Below are 18,004 nucleotides of genomic sequence, written 5' to 3'. Positions count from 1 at the left end.
TCTCAATTCCTGTGGTCCATATTACCCCAGCTCAGAAGTGACCTGACCTGTTGTCCAGGAGCACCATGGAACTCTGGCTTCCCTAAGGCAATATGCTGCTGGATATTTAGAAGAGTCAAGCATTTAACTTAGCCAATTTCTGTTCCTTTTAACTAGACTAAGCAGATCTCCAGCTGGGTATCAAAATGCATGGGTTTTGGTAGAAGGTCAAAGGTCTGACTCTGAGAAGTTTCAAGGAACAGCTATGGGGTTTCAAGAAACCAATGGCAATAAAAATCAAATTACCTTTTCACCTTAAATTATTTTCAGCTGTAGAATTTTAAGCCTGCACACTTAAAACATAGGTGAATAAAACTGCCTGGTGCAGACATCAACCAAAATGAAGGGGAAGCTGGTGACCCAGAATGAGCAACAATTTTGCCACCATGTTCCAGCTTTTAAGCTCTCTCTAGAGAGCTGTGGCCCAGGCTCACCTGTGTGAGCCACACACCTGAAGCCCAACAAGCCCTGACTGACCATGGATATTCCTCCCAAGCAGCTGGAGGTGGCTGCCAACAGCAATCCAGGTTAGACTGGAATGCATGTGGCAAATGTGAGATTCCTTGTTTGAGATTTTTTTTATTCCCCCCTTCAGGATCTGTTCCCTCTAGTCATTTCTTCTCCCTTTTTCCCAGCAAACCTTCCCAGCTCCCAAGGCACATCTGCTGTGCAGGTATTAGTTACTGTGATGCTGAGTTATAATTAAATTTACAGGAACCTGCTGGCAAAGGCCATTTTTCTTTCCGCAGACAAATGGATTTGTCAAGCCCTCAGAAACAACTCAGCTTTTCAAGCTGCTTGGTGAGGAAAAACCCCTAAAACCTTTCAGCATCTGATTAGCTTAAATGAATTAATAATCTCACAAACAAACAGCAGCTTCCCTCATCCTGTGTGAATGCACAAGGTGCAGCTGGCTTGTCAGACGTGAATAAAGTGTGAGCTGCTGCACAGTTAAATGAAATATTGATTCCTGCTGTGTAGAGCACTTCTCTCACAGGTATTTACCAGTGCAGATGCCATCCTTTGGGTAGAAGCCCTGGGCACAGCTGGCCAGGCAGAGCCCCTCCTGGAGCACGTGAGATGGGTCTTTGCAGGACAGGCAGTGGTTCTCAGCAGCTCCCCAGCACGAGGAGCAGGACTCGTGACAGGCTGCAGGGAGAGAGACAAGAGCAGGATCAGCCAACAATCCTCTTCCAACCAGGATCAGCCTGCACCACTTCACTCCTCCCCAGGTTTGCTCAGGCTTGCACTGCTACACTAGATGAAAAATAACAAAAACACAGCCCACTGCTGCTCTCAGGGTAGAATCTTTCATCCAAGCCGTCCCCAGGACAACTTCCAGCTGCATTTTGGAGTGTGACAGCAGCACAGATCAGAGCAGCTGGTGTAGCTGTTATCAGCACAGGAGGAGTGCTGGGAACACTGTAAATCCCTGGTGCCAGGGGCTGCACAAGCACAAAGGGAAATAGGAAGAGATCCCATCACAGGCCATTTAAAACTCAGATCCTTGGGGTGACTGCTGACAGGAACCCAGCTCTGGGCACAAAGAGAACTGCACTGCAGGGCTGCAAAGTCTGGCAAAATGAAAACAGAACCAACAACAACTCCTGTCCTTACAGGTGCAGAATCAGGAATCCTCATATGCTCAGCCTGAGTAACTCCAGGGGAAAATATGGGACAAACCCAGTGCTGCAGGAATGGTGCAAATTACAATTCTTTTAGCTGTTAAGGTTTTTTGTGGGTTTTTTTTCCCCTCAACTACACCCAAATATGTTCCAAAGATGTTCCTCAATTAATTATTTCACAATAAGGCAGGTACATGCTTGTGCTCCCAGCCTGTGGCAGGTGGGAGAAAAGGGAACTTCTTGATGTTTGCCCTGCAAACACGTCTGAAGCTGCAGCCACCCAAGAAAAGCTCATCTGTCAATGGCATCAGTGCAGTGCAGAAACCAGCAGGCACAGCAGCAGCTCATCCACAGAAATAAGAGCACACTGTTATTACACATGAGTCATATGGCAGAGAGGGGCTAACACCCCATCCCAGGGATTTCAGTGCTGCCCAAGGCAGGGAGGAGCTATCAGCTCCATCTCACACAGAGGGAATTGCACACCTGGGGTTAGAACAGGGAGTGTCCAGTGGGCAAGGCACAGCACACTGGAGCTCATGCCCAGCACATTTTGGATGCTCCTTCTCCACACTTCCACCTTGGTTTATTTTCCCTTTTCTTGTCCTGATTAGCTGTTTGTTCTCTCCCTTCTCACCCTCCTGCATCTTCTTTCCCTCCACCTCCTTCCTGATCATTCCAGAATCCTGTGGCTCTTCTGGTTCCTGAACACTCCAGTGTGAGGGGTCTCAAAAGGACCTCCTGTACTGGAAAGGATCTTCCCCTCACAACCCCTACACAAGGAACACCAACCATCCCATGCCATCCCAAGGCAGAGCTTGTGCACAGTTTCCTGCTCCAGTCCATAATTTCCTTGCTGATAAAAACCCTGCATCTCATTCCAGCTTGGCTGATTCTCAGGGCACGTCTACACTCGAAAGTTAACTGCAGAACAGGAGTTCATGCTGTAAAATTCTGAGCAGTGAAATGTCCTCACTTCACCTTCCAGACCTGACTGTTTTGTTCCTGTTTGAGCTCACTCTAACTTTCAGCATGTTTTTGGAAAGAGTGGGTGCCAGGACTGGGATCCTTTAATTGCAGACTTCCCACTGCACAGCTGGGACCCCTGCCTGTGAACCTGCCTCAGGATGTCAGCACATCTGAACATTCCCAGCCATTTGTAAAGTCCTCAATTCCTCCCTAGAGGTGCTGCTCCTTTCCAAGAGCCACTTTTCCCTGCTGGCAGCCTGACTCTGTTTTTAAACAGTTACCAGCTGGTTCCTGCTGGCCCTTGGCAAAGCCCTGTGAAGGGAGTGAGGCCCTGGCACAGGCTGCCCAGAGAAGCTGTGGCTGCTCCATCCCTGGAAGTGTCCAAGGCCAGGCTGGATGGAGCTCTGAGCAATCTGGGATAGTGGAAAGTGTCCACAGCAGAGGGATTGGAACACAATAATCTTCACAGTTTCTTCCAACCCAAACCACTCTGTGGTTCCCTGATTCTTTGATTACACACCCTGACTCCAGAATCCCTGGCTCTTTCAGCACTGGATCACTGCCAGCCTCAACAGCTGCTCCTCACCCAAACAGCCAGGCACCAACCCCACAGAAAGAGCAAGGGGAAAATGGAAACATTCAATGAGCCACTGTCAGCTCAAACATCTTTGCCTGCAGCAACGAAGTGGTTGTGTGAAAATAAATCACCAGCAGTGACTGCACGGCCAGGAAGCTGTTCCCACCCCCTGGCTATTTCCAGTTGGGATTTGTAGGGGCTGTTTTGCAGCTCACAAACACGTGAAACCCTCCCAGGTCTGACCACAGCAGGAGGGCAGTGCCAGTGGTATCCCAGCAGGAACACAGAAGGCACTGCTGGGCTTTGGGGTCCCACCTCTCCCCTGCACTCCTCCCTGGGAGCTGGGCAAGCTCAGCCCAGCCAGGCTCAGCCCCGGATCCTGGAGGATCCAGGGGCAGCAGGGAGAAGCACCACAAAGGGAGCAGAAATCCAAGTGCTTTGCTCCAGAGCCAGCCGGGTCTGTTAGTGTCAAGTTACACACTCCAACGTTGGCATTTTGGGAGATGAAAGCAGAAACACTCCAGTTCTGCCCGGGCTTTTGAATAATCCTGGAAACATAAATAATTAAGTTAGAAAAATGCAGTGAGAGCATTGAACACTGCAAGTCCTTTGAGCCCTTCCATTCTACCATGCAGACACAGTTTATTTTTGCTTCCCTTTGCTTTGCTTTGGTGGGGGAGTTCTGTTTCTGCCAAGAGACAACCCACCACTCTGCCTGACACAAACTCTACCATGATCTTTAAATCCACTGCTACATAACTGAACTTATTACCTTTCATTCCCAATTTTACTTTCTCTTAATGGTTTTAGTTCTTCACAAAAGAGAGTGGAGGGATGGGGGCAGGAAAACAGCCCCAGTGCAGGATTAAAATAGGGCAGAGATCAAACAACTGCAATCAAAAATTCCAAAGAGCCTCAATTAGACCAGCTGTTACAAAACATGAACAAAAGGAAAGGTTAATTCACTGTGTTTTTCTACAATGCAGACAAACAGTGTTCCAACACGAGCATAGAGCAAGAAACCTGGTGTTAAATCTCTTTCAAGTCCAGAGTGAATTCCTCAAGAGGGAGTTTACTGGAACTATAGCAATTAACACAGTCTAGTTCATCCTTTCTGGGATTTTGGAACATGCTTATTGTGGATGTTAAAACCATTATGAGGAAAATCTTTGGGAGCAGTGTGAGGCCCCTCTCAACAATCTGATTAGAGATTTGCAGGAATAAAGAGGACACAAGGAAAGGAGTGAATGGCCATGAATTACAGACCGCATCTGAAATGTAAGACTTTCTCCACTGGTTTGACTTTATGCAGAAAATGCAGCCAGGCAGAACTAAAGCAAATTGGTTTAATTCCCTTGAGGAAAGAGGAACAAATTTTCCCAGCAACATTCAGCTACAAGCATGCAAATTTGGATGGAGTGTACAATCAGTAATCTACAAACCAGCAATAAAATGAAACATTAGCCTTTCCCTACCCCTTCAGCAGTACATGGGCACTGCCAATTAAAACACCACAAACAGGTGGAAAGGAAATGGTAAAATAAAACCAAATGAAGTAGAAGATTACTTGACACTTAAGCCTATAAATTCTTTTGGACTGGGTCTCTCTTATCTATTTATACATTCACAGTGGTGCTCTGGGCTGTAGTGGCTGCTGGAGGACAGAGGTTTTTCAGACTTTCAAAACCTGAAACAAGTGGCCAGCTCTTCAAGGGAAACCACTTCAGAACAGGAAGCTGGACTTACCATCTGAAGTGCTTTGCCCTGAGATGTGCCAAAAGCCCCCAGCCTGTATTTCATTCTGAGCAGGAGGGTTAGTTCCAAAGAAATTAAAGCGATGGCTCAGAAGTTAAGCATTTGCTCCACCCCTCTGCTGAATCAGAGCTGCAGAAATAATTAGAAGCCCTCTAAAAAGGCCAACATCAAGAAAGGAAAAGTGTTAATTTTAGAGAAAACAATTAAACTGCCATGATGAAAAAGCAGCTGCTTTACAGTTTGGGAAAAGTTTTAAGTATTTCAAAGGAGCAGGGGAAGCTCATAAAAGCACTGTCATAGCTCCATCAAAGAGAAAGCTAAACTTCTGAATCTCACTCAGTCTTTCCAACTGCTAAGATAAAGGATTGAGACACATCTCAGTGTTTCACAGAATTGCCAATTTACTTTGTAAAAATGCTTCCTTAGAGCAGTGAGCTCCATGCACTCCTAGGAAGAGCGCACAGTGTGGCAAAACAAAGCAGGAAACTTCCTCAGAAAGTATTTCCTGAGTCCTGCCAATCCAAGCAATTTTCTATACACCTCAAAGTACCACATCCTGAAAGGCCTGGCAGTCTGCACTGAACACATCAGAACTGATCCACTGAGGAACTGCCATGAATATTTCCCCAAGCAGTGATCAGCTTTACCCTGCATGGCTTGGTCTCTCTGCTCACTCACTCCCTCCTTTACTCTAGGGTGAACATTAACACCTATGTCAACAGCAGATGCCTCAAGAGAGAGGATTCTCAGATTCTCACAGCCCAGAGGAGTGCAGCCCTTTTTGCTTTGAGGTACCTGTGCAGAGGAGCTGATCCTGAACGTAGCCCTTGGCACAGGAAGCCACACACTGCCCGTCCTGCAGCAGCAGTGGTGTCTGGCACGAGGAGCACTCAAACCCATTGGTGCAGGCTGAGCAGGTCTCGTTGCAGGCTTCCAGGAGAAAGGAGAGAGAAGAAAAATCAATCCCAAACCCCTGGTCTGACAAAACAAAGAGGATTTTGCCTCATTTTAGCTAAGGAGTTCAATAATTGGCTTGTTCTTCCATCTGAAACCTCACAAAGTCTCCTGGTTACAACGCAGCACGTGCCTGGATGCTTTTCCAACCAAAGCCAGGCATCCCTTTAGAATGAAGCCCCACAGCATGCAGAGAGAAAGGCTTTAAGCCCTTGCAGGAGTTACCTAGGCAGGCCCCCCCGTGCTGGTAGAAGCCCTGCTCACACATCTCCACACAGCGCCCGTCCTGCAGCCGCTTCCCGGGGTCCCGGCAGGAGTCACAGTGCTCAGAGTCCTGGGAGCAGCTCACACAGTCTGGGTGGCACTCACCTGCCACAGGGGGACACACAGAAGCAGTGCTGGCAGTCAGGAAGGAGCAAAACAATGCAACTCTGAAATCAGAATTAAATTCATGCCTTGTTTCTCCAGGTGGTACAAGGTGTGTTGGCTTTGGAGTGGGATTTTATACACCAGATTATATCAAAGGGGCTAAATGTTTTATTGCTCTGTTTAGTATGTGAGAAGCCATTATATAGACTCAGATTTTCTAGGCAATTGATTAAAAGGGTATTCATTGTCCACATGGTTTCTCAGCAGTAAAAAAATTTTAAATCACCAGGAATTAACGGCCCGAAACAACCTGAATTTGAGATTCCTAAAGTCAAAGCCTGCAGTAAGTCATGACTCTGTGTCAATGCCAGGTCAGACTGCTCCCCCTCCAGAAAAACCCTGATGCCACAGCCCCCCAGTAGTACTTCCTGGCCACAGGGACTTGGAGAGACACAGAACAGAACAATTTTCCTCCAAAAAAGCCCCAGCCAAGCGTTCTCAGCGAGGCTCCAAGCCAAAAAACCCTCAGTGAGAGGGAATATTTGCTGGTTTTAACATAAATCCAGCAGTGCCCAGGGCTTTTTGCCTTCCCCTGGCTGAAAAGGAGTGGGCTCTCTCTGGCAGCTTCCCCCAGCACATCTCTGAGAAGCAGCAATCCATTTTTGCTGGCTTTATGGAAGCAGATGCAGCAGGGGCTGGTGTTCTGGGCTCACAGATTGAACTGCTGCAGGCTGCATTCTGCATTTGTTTCTCATCCCTCAACACTGCAAGACAGAAAAATCACAGAGGGAAAAGAGCAGGTTTGGATAAGGGAAATTGCCAGTTACCTCTCAGGACACAAAAAATGCAGGCTAGGTTCTGTATGTCCAATATTATGATTCCAAAACCTGGGTTTTCCAAAATGCTACCATGATGGAAGCTAAATGGCCACTTTTTCAAGGATAACCAGCAGACAGAGAAGGAAGAGGTGCTGAGAACACTCTATCATCTATCCCTTCCTCAGCAGCCTGTGCTGTTCCCTCTCAAAAATCCAGGACAATTCCATTAGAAGAGTCCAAACCCAGTTTTCCTCACTTTTCTCTCTCTAGTGCTTTGCATTTCCATTAGCATGCAGCAAATAACAAGCTTTAAAACAAGAAGATGGCAAACGTGCCCAGGCACTCCACCACAGTTAAACTGTGAAGCTATTTTCTTTTTTACTGAGATAAAGCATTAACTGGAGTACCCTGATAAAACCTAAGTTATGACTGCAACAAGAAGAGCTACCAAAAAAGAATGAGCAACCCATAGCTAGACTCCCAAACACGAAATGTAAATCCAGGGGAATGACAATATCCTGGAGAAAAAGGAATTTATAGGCAAAATTACCATATAAGCCAAGGCTATGCTAGTCTTTCCAAACAATTATTAACTGGCAGCCATTCAGCCTCAGGTGAGCTTGTGGTAGTGCATGCACATTCTTTCTTCCTTCCACTCCCAAGAAATAATCAGCAGCCCATAAACCCCAAAACTCACGCTAGGATTCAGAAAGGAGCAGTGGAAGAAAAAAAGAGAAAGACAAAACACTTCCAAAACACCAACTCTGAGGAGAATCTATGCCAAAAGAAAGCTGTCACTTAAACCAGGGGATATCTCCTGTTAATGGCCATGTTTATAAACCAGCTGGGGCAGTGTTCTTTATCTTTTCACAACCCATCCTTCCTCCAGAGAGTCATTTTCTGCTCATGGCCATTGAGTCCCACTGTGGCACTGATAAAATTACTGCATCCCATTGGGAGTTGCTCCAGCCAGGGGGAAGAGCCCAACATTTCTTACCAAGATAAAAACAGAGGGTTTGGGACACTAAGGGAGCCCCTTTCTCCACTGGACTCCAGAGGAAAACCGGATTTCTCCACATCCCCACTGGAGCTCCGGAGGGAAACTGCACCTTGTACAGGAGCACTGCTCCAACTGAGCCACATCTGTCACTGCAGGAGGATGCAGCCACCATGGGATGGGACTGCTGCCAACACCCTGCCTGACAAGTGTCAGGTTGTATCTGACTGTGTCAGGGTTTGGAGTTTGTTCTTTGTAGTGCTGTATTTCTATTTTAATTTCCCTAGTAAAGAACTGTTATTCCTTTGCCTGAGAGCCCCTTGATTTCAAAATTATAATAATTTGGAGGGAGGGGGTTTACATTCTCAATTTCAAAGAGAATCTCCTGCCTTTCTCAGCAGACACCTGTCCTCCAAACTAAAACAGCAACTTTTCATTCTTTGTCCATATATAAACCACACCTGATTATAAGCCGCACTTTGGGTTCGGACCAAAATTTTAGTCAAAATGGTGCGGCTTATAATCGTGAAATTACTGTAAATAGCAACTGAACACTGGAAATGCGATAAGATTCGGGGATCAGGCTGGTGCATTCCAGCAGCAGGGATTGCAGCAGCAGGGATCCCAGCAGCAGGGCCCTGGCTCTGTACCTGGCTGGCAGCGAGGACAGCAGTCTCCCTTGGCCTCCCCAGGCCGGCTGCCGCGCGGGCAGGGCGGGCAGGAGCGCTGGAAGCAGGTCACCGCAGCATCCCGGCACTGGCACTCCTGGCACGGCCCCTCTGCCCAGCTCTCCCCCTCCTGCGGGACAAGCACGGTTTCAGGGTGAAACAGCACAGGGGGCAGGGGACACACCAAGAGACAGCAGGCATTTTAAATCATCACAAAGCTTTCCTCCCAGAAAAGACAAAGCACCAACTGGAAAAAAACTCTGTAGCTTCTACTTGATAGGATTAAAATCAACTATCATTATGAAATGTGCAGGAAAGCTCTGAGTAGGGATATTAAATATTGAAGGGAAATGATTGATTGAACTGCACAAAGGAGACCGAGGAAAACTGAAATTCTGCAGCAGATGCACACAAGTGTTTGTGCAAACTGCAAAAGCAATCTGCAGATAATATTAATGGATTATTTTTCTGCTACACTTGGAAATAAAATCCTTCTCAGACCAGAGAAGGAGAGCCAGCCCCTCGAAACCTTTGTGAGCAGAACTCACTATTCCCTGCTGCAAAGTACAAGGATACTCACAGCTTTGGTATGTTCTTTGTAAACACAGTAACTACGGTTGGAGATACATTCAGGACAGCACTTCCCCTCTAAGTGAATTAATTCTTCACCCTGTGAAGGAGAGAAAGGTTGCAGCAATTCCAACGGAACCAAAACCACGGTGGAATGCCGAGGCAGAGCAGTTCTTGCCCTGGAATGCAATCTCCAATATCTAATTTCACCTTATCTCCTCCCTATCCCACTTCATCTCTGCAGGTACAGTTTGGAAAATGTGCTTGGCAATTATTGCAGCTGCAGAACAAACCTCAGGAAAGGCTCAGAATTCAGTGATAAGGCCATTACTTCATCCCTGAATCCCGCAGAGAAACACTCCCCCCTTTACTGTGCATCACCAGGATTTCACTGGACCAACCTCAAGATTTCAATGCACACAGGCTTACCTTCATTTTGAATGTTCTACTTTTACTTCCCCCAGAGAATTTCAAAGCACATGCTCTATTTATCCCAGATGGAAAAAGCCTGTTCTTTGTCACAACTGTACAGCTCCGCAGATTCCACTTTAAAAACTTCAGTTTGAAGGTAAGAATTTAGCAGCAGGAAAAAGGAATAAAGTGCCCCAATTCACCACAACTCTTTGTGCCCAAGTGGAAGCTGAATATTTAGAAAAGAGAGAGACAGGACACAGCTCACAAGAAATACTTTGGTTTCCAACATCACCAAGCAGTTTTTCTGATTTATGCCAACCAGGTGTGTGTTCCAGGATAATTTTCCCTGTGCCACACTGGCACACTCAGTTTTTGTGCAGGAATTATTAAAGACCCAGACAGGGGAGCAGCAGCAAGGGAGAATACCTAAGTCAGGCCACACTCTGACATCCCTGGTGCATTCCTGAGCAGGGGAACAGAAGAGGAACCACCTGGTTCTTAATCACAGAGGACCACCCACGGCCTAAATCTCACTCTGCTGCTTCAATACATTTCTGCTCTTCAATTACTCCAAAATGCCTCTGGCAGGGTTTGGATCTCGTGTCACTGCTGTGTACTGTAAACTCTCCCATCCCCACCCACATCCATAAACACAGGCTGTAGGAAAACTGGGAGCAACTACCCATGGAGCACGGCTTGCCTAGCCCAAAAAAATGCAGCTGTGCTGCCCTGCCAAAGCTCAGAAAAGGGAGAGGCTGTGGGAGATAACTTGTGGCTTTGCTGGGGAGAGATTGATCATATTCCAGGTTGAGAACATGCTCACAGCCTGCTGAAAATGGCTTTTTGAGGATTAGGTCAGGATCACCACAGACACCTTGCTGGACAAGTTTGTTTGAAAGGGTTTGGAGCTGAAGCCCTTGGAGTTCCTGTCTGTGGCCTCATTACACTTCCATAGGATGATGTGATCAGGAAATTATGAAGAGACAAAGCCAAGTGCTCCTGGCTTCACATCAGCTCTGATTTATTGAGGCAGGTGCCTAAATAAACAGATTGCAACTTCAGAGGGAAAATACAAAGGAAAAAGAAAACATGGCATTTGCTTTTTGAGCACACTTTTCCTTGTAATTAATTAATGCACATCTTGCACTACTGAGGCAAACTACAGCTGAACATGACCTGAGGAGTTTTGAACCCTACACATTAACATCTCCAGCTATTGTTCTGGAAAACACCCCTGGCTGCTTTTCTGAATAATGGATTTTTTTTTTGTCAGTACCCAAGATGTGAGCATGAATATTAACTAATGTTCCCCACTGAGCCATGACAGCACGCCATCATCATTAGTGTAAATGATCCAATTTACAGCCAGCAGCACGCAGGCAGCTCCCTCCAACACCTGCAAGTGCACGAGATTTTATGGTAACCACAACTTTTCATCTCCCTGGGCAGCCTGAGGTCGGTGATCAGCAGCAGCACCACGGCAGGGGTGACTCTGGGTCCCACACTCAGAGCATTTTGCTGTTTCAAAGGCACAGTCACAGGTGAGCACAGACTTTTATACCTTGATGTACCCGTTTTTGTACTGTTTGGGAGCCTGTGTGTGGATTTTCACTCCTTTGAACGCTCATTAAAACAAGCTAATCCAGTGAAACCATTATGTTGGACCTCAGACACATCACAAGGGTGCTGCTGCTCAAGGTTTAGCACACACAAGCAGGGTCAGCAGAAAAGCATCACCACTGAGACTGAAAACCCAGGAGGCCACAATTCCTTCCCTTTTCCTCACTGACACTGTGGAGCAGTAGGTGTAAAGCAGGTAGGAGCCCACCAACTGAAACAGATCACAGGATCACAGAAAGGTTTGGGTTGGAAGGGACAAGTGGCCTTGGACACTTCAGGGATGGGGCAGCCACAGTTTCTGTACCAGGGCCTCACCATCTCACAGGGAAGAATTTGTTCCCAATATCCAATTTAAACCTACTTTCTGTCAGTGTGAAGCCATTCCCTCTTATCATGTCACTCCAGACCCCTGTAAAAAGTCCTTCCATCTTTCCTGGAGCCCCTCAGGTACTGGAGGGCCACAATTAGGTCACCCCAAAGCCTTCTCTTCTCCAGGCTGAGCAATCCCAATCCTCTCAGCCCATGCAGTGACAAACAACACAGAAGTCTGATCCCACTGCAAGAAGAGCCAATTCAAAGCATATTTGTGCATGTGGAGGTGAAGCATTCAACCCTATCTAATGCATTTTGCACAGCCACTGCAGAGCAAATAGAACATAACCTGGCAGGGAGGGTATTAGCTTTGGAGTAAACAGCACTGGGAATAAAATACCTTGCCAGCTTCACTTCCATGCTAAGAGTGGCATGGAAAAAAGTGAGGAAAAGTAGAACTCTGACTTCCATATCCATACCTCAGTGAAGCACACAGAATGAGGATAAAAGGAACTTTTAACCATTTTCCTCATGTTCAGCTCCTGGTAAATCCAGTGATCACCTCTGTGTGTCTGACCCTCCCAGTGTGGGAGGGAATCCAAGTTAAATCAGTCACTGGTTCACACTGGTTTGCTTCACAATGCAAGCCCACTGTGCATGGGAAGTTCCAGGTTTGCTCTCCTCCCCTGTGAAATGTTTCTGAGGGGACTGCACAAAACAAGGGCGGGTTCTTTGAGTGTCTCAAGTCGAGAAAAAAGAAAAAGGGAGGGGAAAAAATTAAAAATCCCAAGCCTTGAGAAGAAAGCCTTTCTCACCTTGGCACACTCCACTTTGGCACACTCAGCTGCCTGGCAGGTGACTTGCCCCTCCTGGCACACGCAGAAGTCACAGTGGGTGCTGTTCCACATCTCCCCATGGTACCTGACAGTGCTGCCATGCAGGCAGCTCCCTTTGGAAGACACACACTCCTCACAGCACTTCCCAGGGCGCTGCACCTTCCTCTCCCCCTGAAAACATCAGCCAGCAGTGAGCAGGGCTGGCTGGAGCCTTGGCACAGCAGAAGGTGCAGCTGGGCTGTCAGAGGTGGGGGATTTTTCAGTACCTGCTCACAGGTGACAGAGCCACAGGTCTCCCTCACACATCTGACTTCCCCTCTCTGACACACACATGCAGTGCAGGCATTTTTTTTCCACTGCTCTCCATGCTGTTGAAAAAGAACATGGATATATAGTTGTTAAACACTCTTGGAAAACAACCAAATTCCTTCCAGAAACCTGAGCTGCTTAGGGAATATGATGGCTCCTTCTGCATGTCTGTATCAGATAATAAACTTTTCTTTGAAAAATGCTGATCTCTACATGCTCAGCAAACAGGGAGAAGAGGGATTGAGGTCTAGATGACACTGTGGGTGTGTATGTCCCATTAACTGCAAGCTAGTGGCATTGGGGAGGCCTGAACTACTATTATTAGCCCAAAAAAAATCACTGACAGAAAATCCCACATCCATTAAATAATGCACTCAATTAATTCCAGATGACACAATGAAAGCTATAAATACTTTGACCACCAGTGCTTTCTGCTTTCCTCCTTCAGAACAAGTGTGAAATCAAAGTGCCTCATCTGCTTTGCCCAGCAAATCCTTATCAAGTCCTGACTTCTTTCAACTCTCCTGCCTTTCCAGGAGGGAAAAAAGCAGTGTTTGCACTAAGCTATCAGTGCTGGCAGGAAATCAGAGGCTGGGGAGAAGGGAAAGAGAGATGTGCCAAAAATCTTGAGTGGTTTTGGCGTGCTTTGTCACAAATCACCTGGAATGTTCTTCCCAACACCGAGCAGGGCTTTGGGACACACTCTGGGCAGCATCTTCCAGGAGACAGAACCATGACCTCCTCCTAAACAGAAGGCAGAGACAAGGGAAAAAAGTGTGAGCAGTCAACATGGGGTCAGCATCAGTGCTTGGAATTCCAGGCATTCAGCATCCATGGGATAACCCACTGGCACTCAGGGCTTCCTTTTGGCCCAAAAAGCAGCACAAGGGCAGAGTCAAAGGCTTCAAAGATGTTTCCTCCACCTCATTTTCTGGGCTCATTTAGATGGCAACTATGGTCTGAATCCAGGGAGAGATGCAGATAAATTCATAACATGACATAAAGTGCTTATATTCAGGCATACAGATATACAGAGGGAAAAATAAATATACAGCTGTGCAGGGAAGCACAATAAAGCAGGAGATGGATGAGAAGATTTTTTCTAGAATTGCCACATTCTGAGGTTTTGAAGGTGTGATTTATACTCACCACCTCTCAGGCATCTGCACTGTTTTAGTTAAATCCATCCACACTGTCTGAGCAGATGCTAAATTATCCTTAAAACTGTATTTTTCTAATTTCAATTTTTTTACGATGGATTTAAATCATGTTGCAAAAGGCTGGTACTTCACACCAATGTAACTTTTCCTGCATGCCCCAACTCCAGTCATCCAAATCCTGTCTAATTCCACTGCTCCCAGTCAATGTGCATCCCACCATCTCATCTTCTTCATTAGTCAAATCCTGAGCTTTCAAAGAAAGACTTGGTACAAAAGTGAACAAGGACAGATTTGCCAGAAGAGGTAAAAGACTTTTTTTGTGTATTTTGGTGGCATGTAACAGGAATTTTTGGTATTCTTCTCCCTCAGCACCTAGGGAAGAGCAAAGTTACCTGAAAAATGGAAGATGAGAGTTTAATCCTGGGAGAATTTTTGTTTTGGAGTGGAGAACAAAGGAAGGGACAGAGATAAAGGCCCATGCAAGAAAATGTTAGGTGTGACTGAGACCAGAACAGCTTCCTTGCACATCCTGCTAATGTCCCTTCCACCAGGAAATGTCCTTGGTAGGAAATATCTGGAATACCACCAGAATTGGTTGTCTGCTGCATTCACTTGGATGCTGCCAGCCAATTACTCTCAAATACATCACAGCAACACCACAGTCACTCCTGACTCCATAAATGAGATCCTAATGATTGGCTGATCAAACATCAGTGCAATGGCTCAGCAGGTAACACCAGTCCACCTGCAGTGGGAAAGGAGGGATCTAAAGCAGGCAGAAATTTGTTTTAATTCAGTAAATGAATACTAATGGAGTATCTCAGGACAAAGCAAAACACAATTAGCACACACACACACACTAACAGGTGGGGTTTCTTCTATCCAAAAAAAAAAAAAAAAAAGTGTTAATTGTACAAACATCTGGTCCAGTAACAGAAAGCTGGGAAAGCATCAGAAGAGAAAAAGGTTTATGAGCACTGCTTTTGATTTTCTCAGTGAAGACTTCTCAGTCAGGGAGCTTCTGGATTCATCATTGGAGCATGGTAATAGACCTAAAACTCTTGGGAAATGGCAGTCCCTGAAACATAAAGTGAAGGTCAGAGAAGGATTTCCAGGGACACAGTTTTGCTGATGCAAAGGAGCACACCAAGGGTACAAAGAAAAAGATCCAGAAAGTACAGTCACATCCCTCAGCACTTTTAACACAATAACAAGAATTCCAAAATTGAGTGGTTTGCCCAGAGTCTGGAGTACTGTGATCAGCACTAATCCTGTGTGGGTGCTGTGTAGAGTCCTGTAGAGTTTTGGTTGTGCTGATCCCTGCACAAGTGCTAAAAACTCATCACTTGTCCTTGGAAACAGCAGTGTCCCTGCTCTCCTAACTGGACTAAAACCATGAGCTTGCCTAACTCCTCTTCCCAGTTCTGGTGTTTCCTAAACACAAGCACACAGAAGGAACACTGCTCTGAGACTTTTCTTTCAGCTCAAGTTGCCTTGTATTTCTGAACTCCTGAAGGCAAAAGGAGAATTTCATCCACTACTCTCAAATCTATTTCCAGAGCTCTTGTACAAAAAACAAAAAGTAACAAGACCTGCAAATCAAAAGATAAACCACATTACAAACCTTGTGTTTTCATTCCTTCACTCAACAGAAATAAAAACATTTCCTGATCAACTCCAGATCAATTTTTTGAGTAGAAAACAAAAAGCAGTTTCTTTAGCCAGAATTTGCGCCTAATTAACCAGCAAAGGGATGATAAAAATAAAATGCTGGGGAAAGAAGGGATTAGGGAAGAGACACACAGGCTTCACCATCACTGCACACCATTTCTGCAGGTCAAACATCTCTTTTCCAAGTCACCCACTTGTCACCCAGCAGCTTTGCTTGCTGATTTGCTCCCCAGCCCGAGAAATGCACACTGGAGATGCTAAGGGACATTCCTGGAAGGCTGGAGGTGCTGACCTGGCTGCAGAGCAGGGGCTGGCAGGAAGCTGTGGAGCACTGAGCTGCACCATCCCTGCAGACACATCTGGAGCAGCGACCCAGGCTCCAGCCCTCGCCGTCCCGGAACACGCGGCCATCGAAGGAGCAAGGCTCTAAGGGACAGGAAAACAAGGGAAGGTTTCTTTTCCAATGCCCTTTAATCTCTTTCTGATCAAAACACAGCTTTTGTGCATCTCAGAATTCAAAACTGCAGTTTCTGAAAAGAAGCAGCTTTGGAACTTGCAGTCCAAGTGCATAGGAAATACCTGAGGTATTTTTCCCAATTTTAATCTAATTTTAATAAATGAGGACATCTTAGGCACATCTGCTCAGTGCTTAGAGCTTGTCCCCACCTCTTGGCCCATGGGTAAAGCTATTAAAAATATAAATTTGGCAGCAGGACAGAAAGGGAATTACGAGACATGCTTGGCTGCAGTCTTCCCAACAAAAGTGAAGCAGAAAAGAAAAGCTTTCCAGATTTGGGGCTCAGACCAAAGGAACCAGACAGTACTCACCACCAGGGCCCACACAGGTGGGACAGCAGGAGCCCTGGGCAGTGTCCTGCAGCTCCCCTTGAGCACAGGTGAGGGCTGGGCAGGTCCTGGGGCTGCAGGTCACCTTCCCGTGGGCACAGGAGCAGTGCACACATCCCGAGCTGGCCCACTGCGTGCCGTGCTGCACACAACACAACCAAGGGCACTGTGAGGCTGGAAAGGAGCCTTGGCCCTTTTCAGCCTCCTCCTCTCTCAAGGGTGAGACTTGGCACTGATAAAAAGTGGCTTTCTGGCCATGTGACAGTGATTGTAGGTACAAATATGTCCATATCCTTCTTGTAGGGATGCCTACCCAAGAACAGGCTCAAAAAGAGCCAAAAGACAAAAGCACCAGACAATGCAGAAACAGCACAAGCAGAAATATAATGCATTATGATAAAACATAGTACCAGCAAATCACACACAAGAAGAGGATGGGATGGGTGTGCTACCCCTCCTGCTCCAGCTTTTGTTTAGTTTTTACCAGCTTCATGCTGGCCATGTCTCATGGTGGAGAAGAGCAGAGTACATGTGCAAAAGTGTCTGGGCATTTTAGCACATTTCTTGAGATTTGGGCCTGACTTGCCTCTTGTCAAACAGAAAAGTCTCTAAGAGACCACACATAGGACTTGAGTTTGCTATTAAGCCATTTTTCCACATTTGCCACTTGCCTGACATGATTCATTAACTACTACCCATGAATCTTGATTTTTTTCTTATCTCCAGACACTTACTCTGATTGTTTTGGCCTTTCAGCCCCCCTAGGTGCAAGCACATCCCAGAACCTGCTTCTTGAATAATTCAGGATTACAGAATACAGCACCCAGGTCGCAGAGCAGCAATCAATCTGTGGCAGCAGAGATGGCTGCTGAGAGAAAAGCCTCCTCTGAGCACAGCTAATATGTCAAGTTCACTGTGCTTTGCTCCCCTTCTGATGTTCCTGCACTGTCTCAGTCATCCACAGAATCAGCAAAGGGAAGGAGCAAGGGGGGAAATTTCTCCCATTAAGCCATGCAGGACACACAATTGCTCAGTGACACATTCACTTTCTGCAACCAAACTCCTGTTAAATTCCACTGTCTGACAGGATATAAATGCAATGATCTGTCCTTCCCCTGCACACCAGCTCAGCATCCTCCAGTGGCTGAAACAAACAGTTAAAAGCAGGTAAGGATTGTCCCTGCTGAGGAATTGGACAGAGCACTCACGCTGTGGATCTGTCCTTCATGCTGGCAAAATCCTTCAGCTCGGGAGGCACACCCAGGGCAGCACTTGTTGGGGGCTATTTGAAGCACTTCTCCCTAAAAAAAATAAAAACAGGATTCCAATAAACAGCTGACATCAAACAGGGACTTTAAAATGAAAGTGAAGCCATGAGGTCTTGCTGGACCTGGTGCTCTGAGTTCAGAAAGGAAAGGTGTGAAGTGAAATACAGAACACTGCTACACCACCATGAGAGGTGGCACAGCACTTTGTGTATTTGACATTTTATCCT

The 18,004-nt window shown here is 46.4% G+C and overlaps 1 protein-coding gene across 1 annotated transcript in view; it reads right to left on the bottom strand.

The window, feature by feature from the left end:
• The window catches only part of FRAS1 (Fraser extracellular matrix complex subunit 1), a 97,284-nt gene that overhangs the window by 50,395 nt on the left and 28,885 nt on the right, over nucleotides 1-18,004 (bottom strand). The window contains 11 exon segments of the mRNA XM_033060063.2: nucleotides 1,045-1,188; nucleotides 5,761-5,895; nucleotides 6,145-6,288; nucleotides 8,754-8,901; nucleotides 9,352-9,441; nucleotides 12,503-12,694; nucleotides 12,790-12,891; nucleotides 13,493-13,576; nucleotides 15,956-16,089; nucleotides 16,492-16,651; nucleotides 17,718-17,810. Of these exon segments, the coding sequence (XP_032915954.1) occupies nucleotides 1,045-1,188; nucleotides 5,761-5,895; nucleotides 6,145-6,288; nucleotides 8,754-8,901; nucleotides 9,352-9,441; nucleotides 12,503-12,694; nucleotides 12,790-12,891; nucleotides 13,493-13,576; nucleotides 15,956-16,089; nucleotides 16,492-16,651; nucleotides 17,718-17,810 (1,426 nt within the window).

The sequence above is a fragment of the Catharus ustulatus genome, chromosome 5, assembly GCF_009819885.2.
Source record: "Catharus ustulatus isolate bCatUst1 chromosome 5, bCatUst1.pri.v2, whole genome shotgun sequence".
NCBI classification, from domain to species: Eukaryota; Metazoa; Chordata; class Aves; order Passeriformes; family Turdidae; genus Catharus; species Catharus ustulatus.
This window is presented reverse-complemented; position numbering and strand designations above follow the sequence as displayed.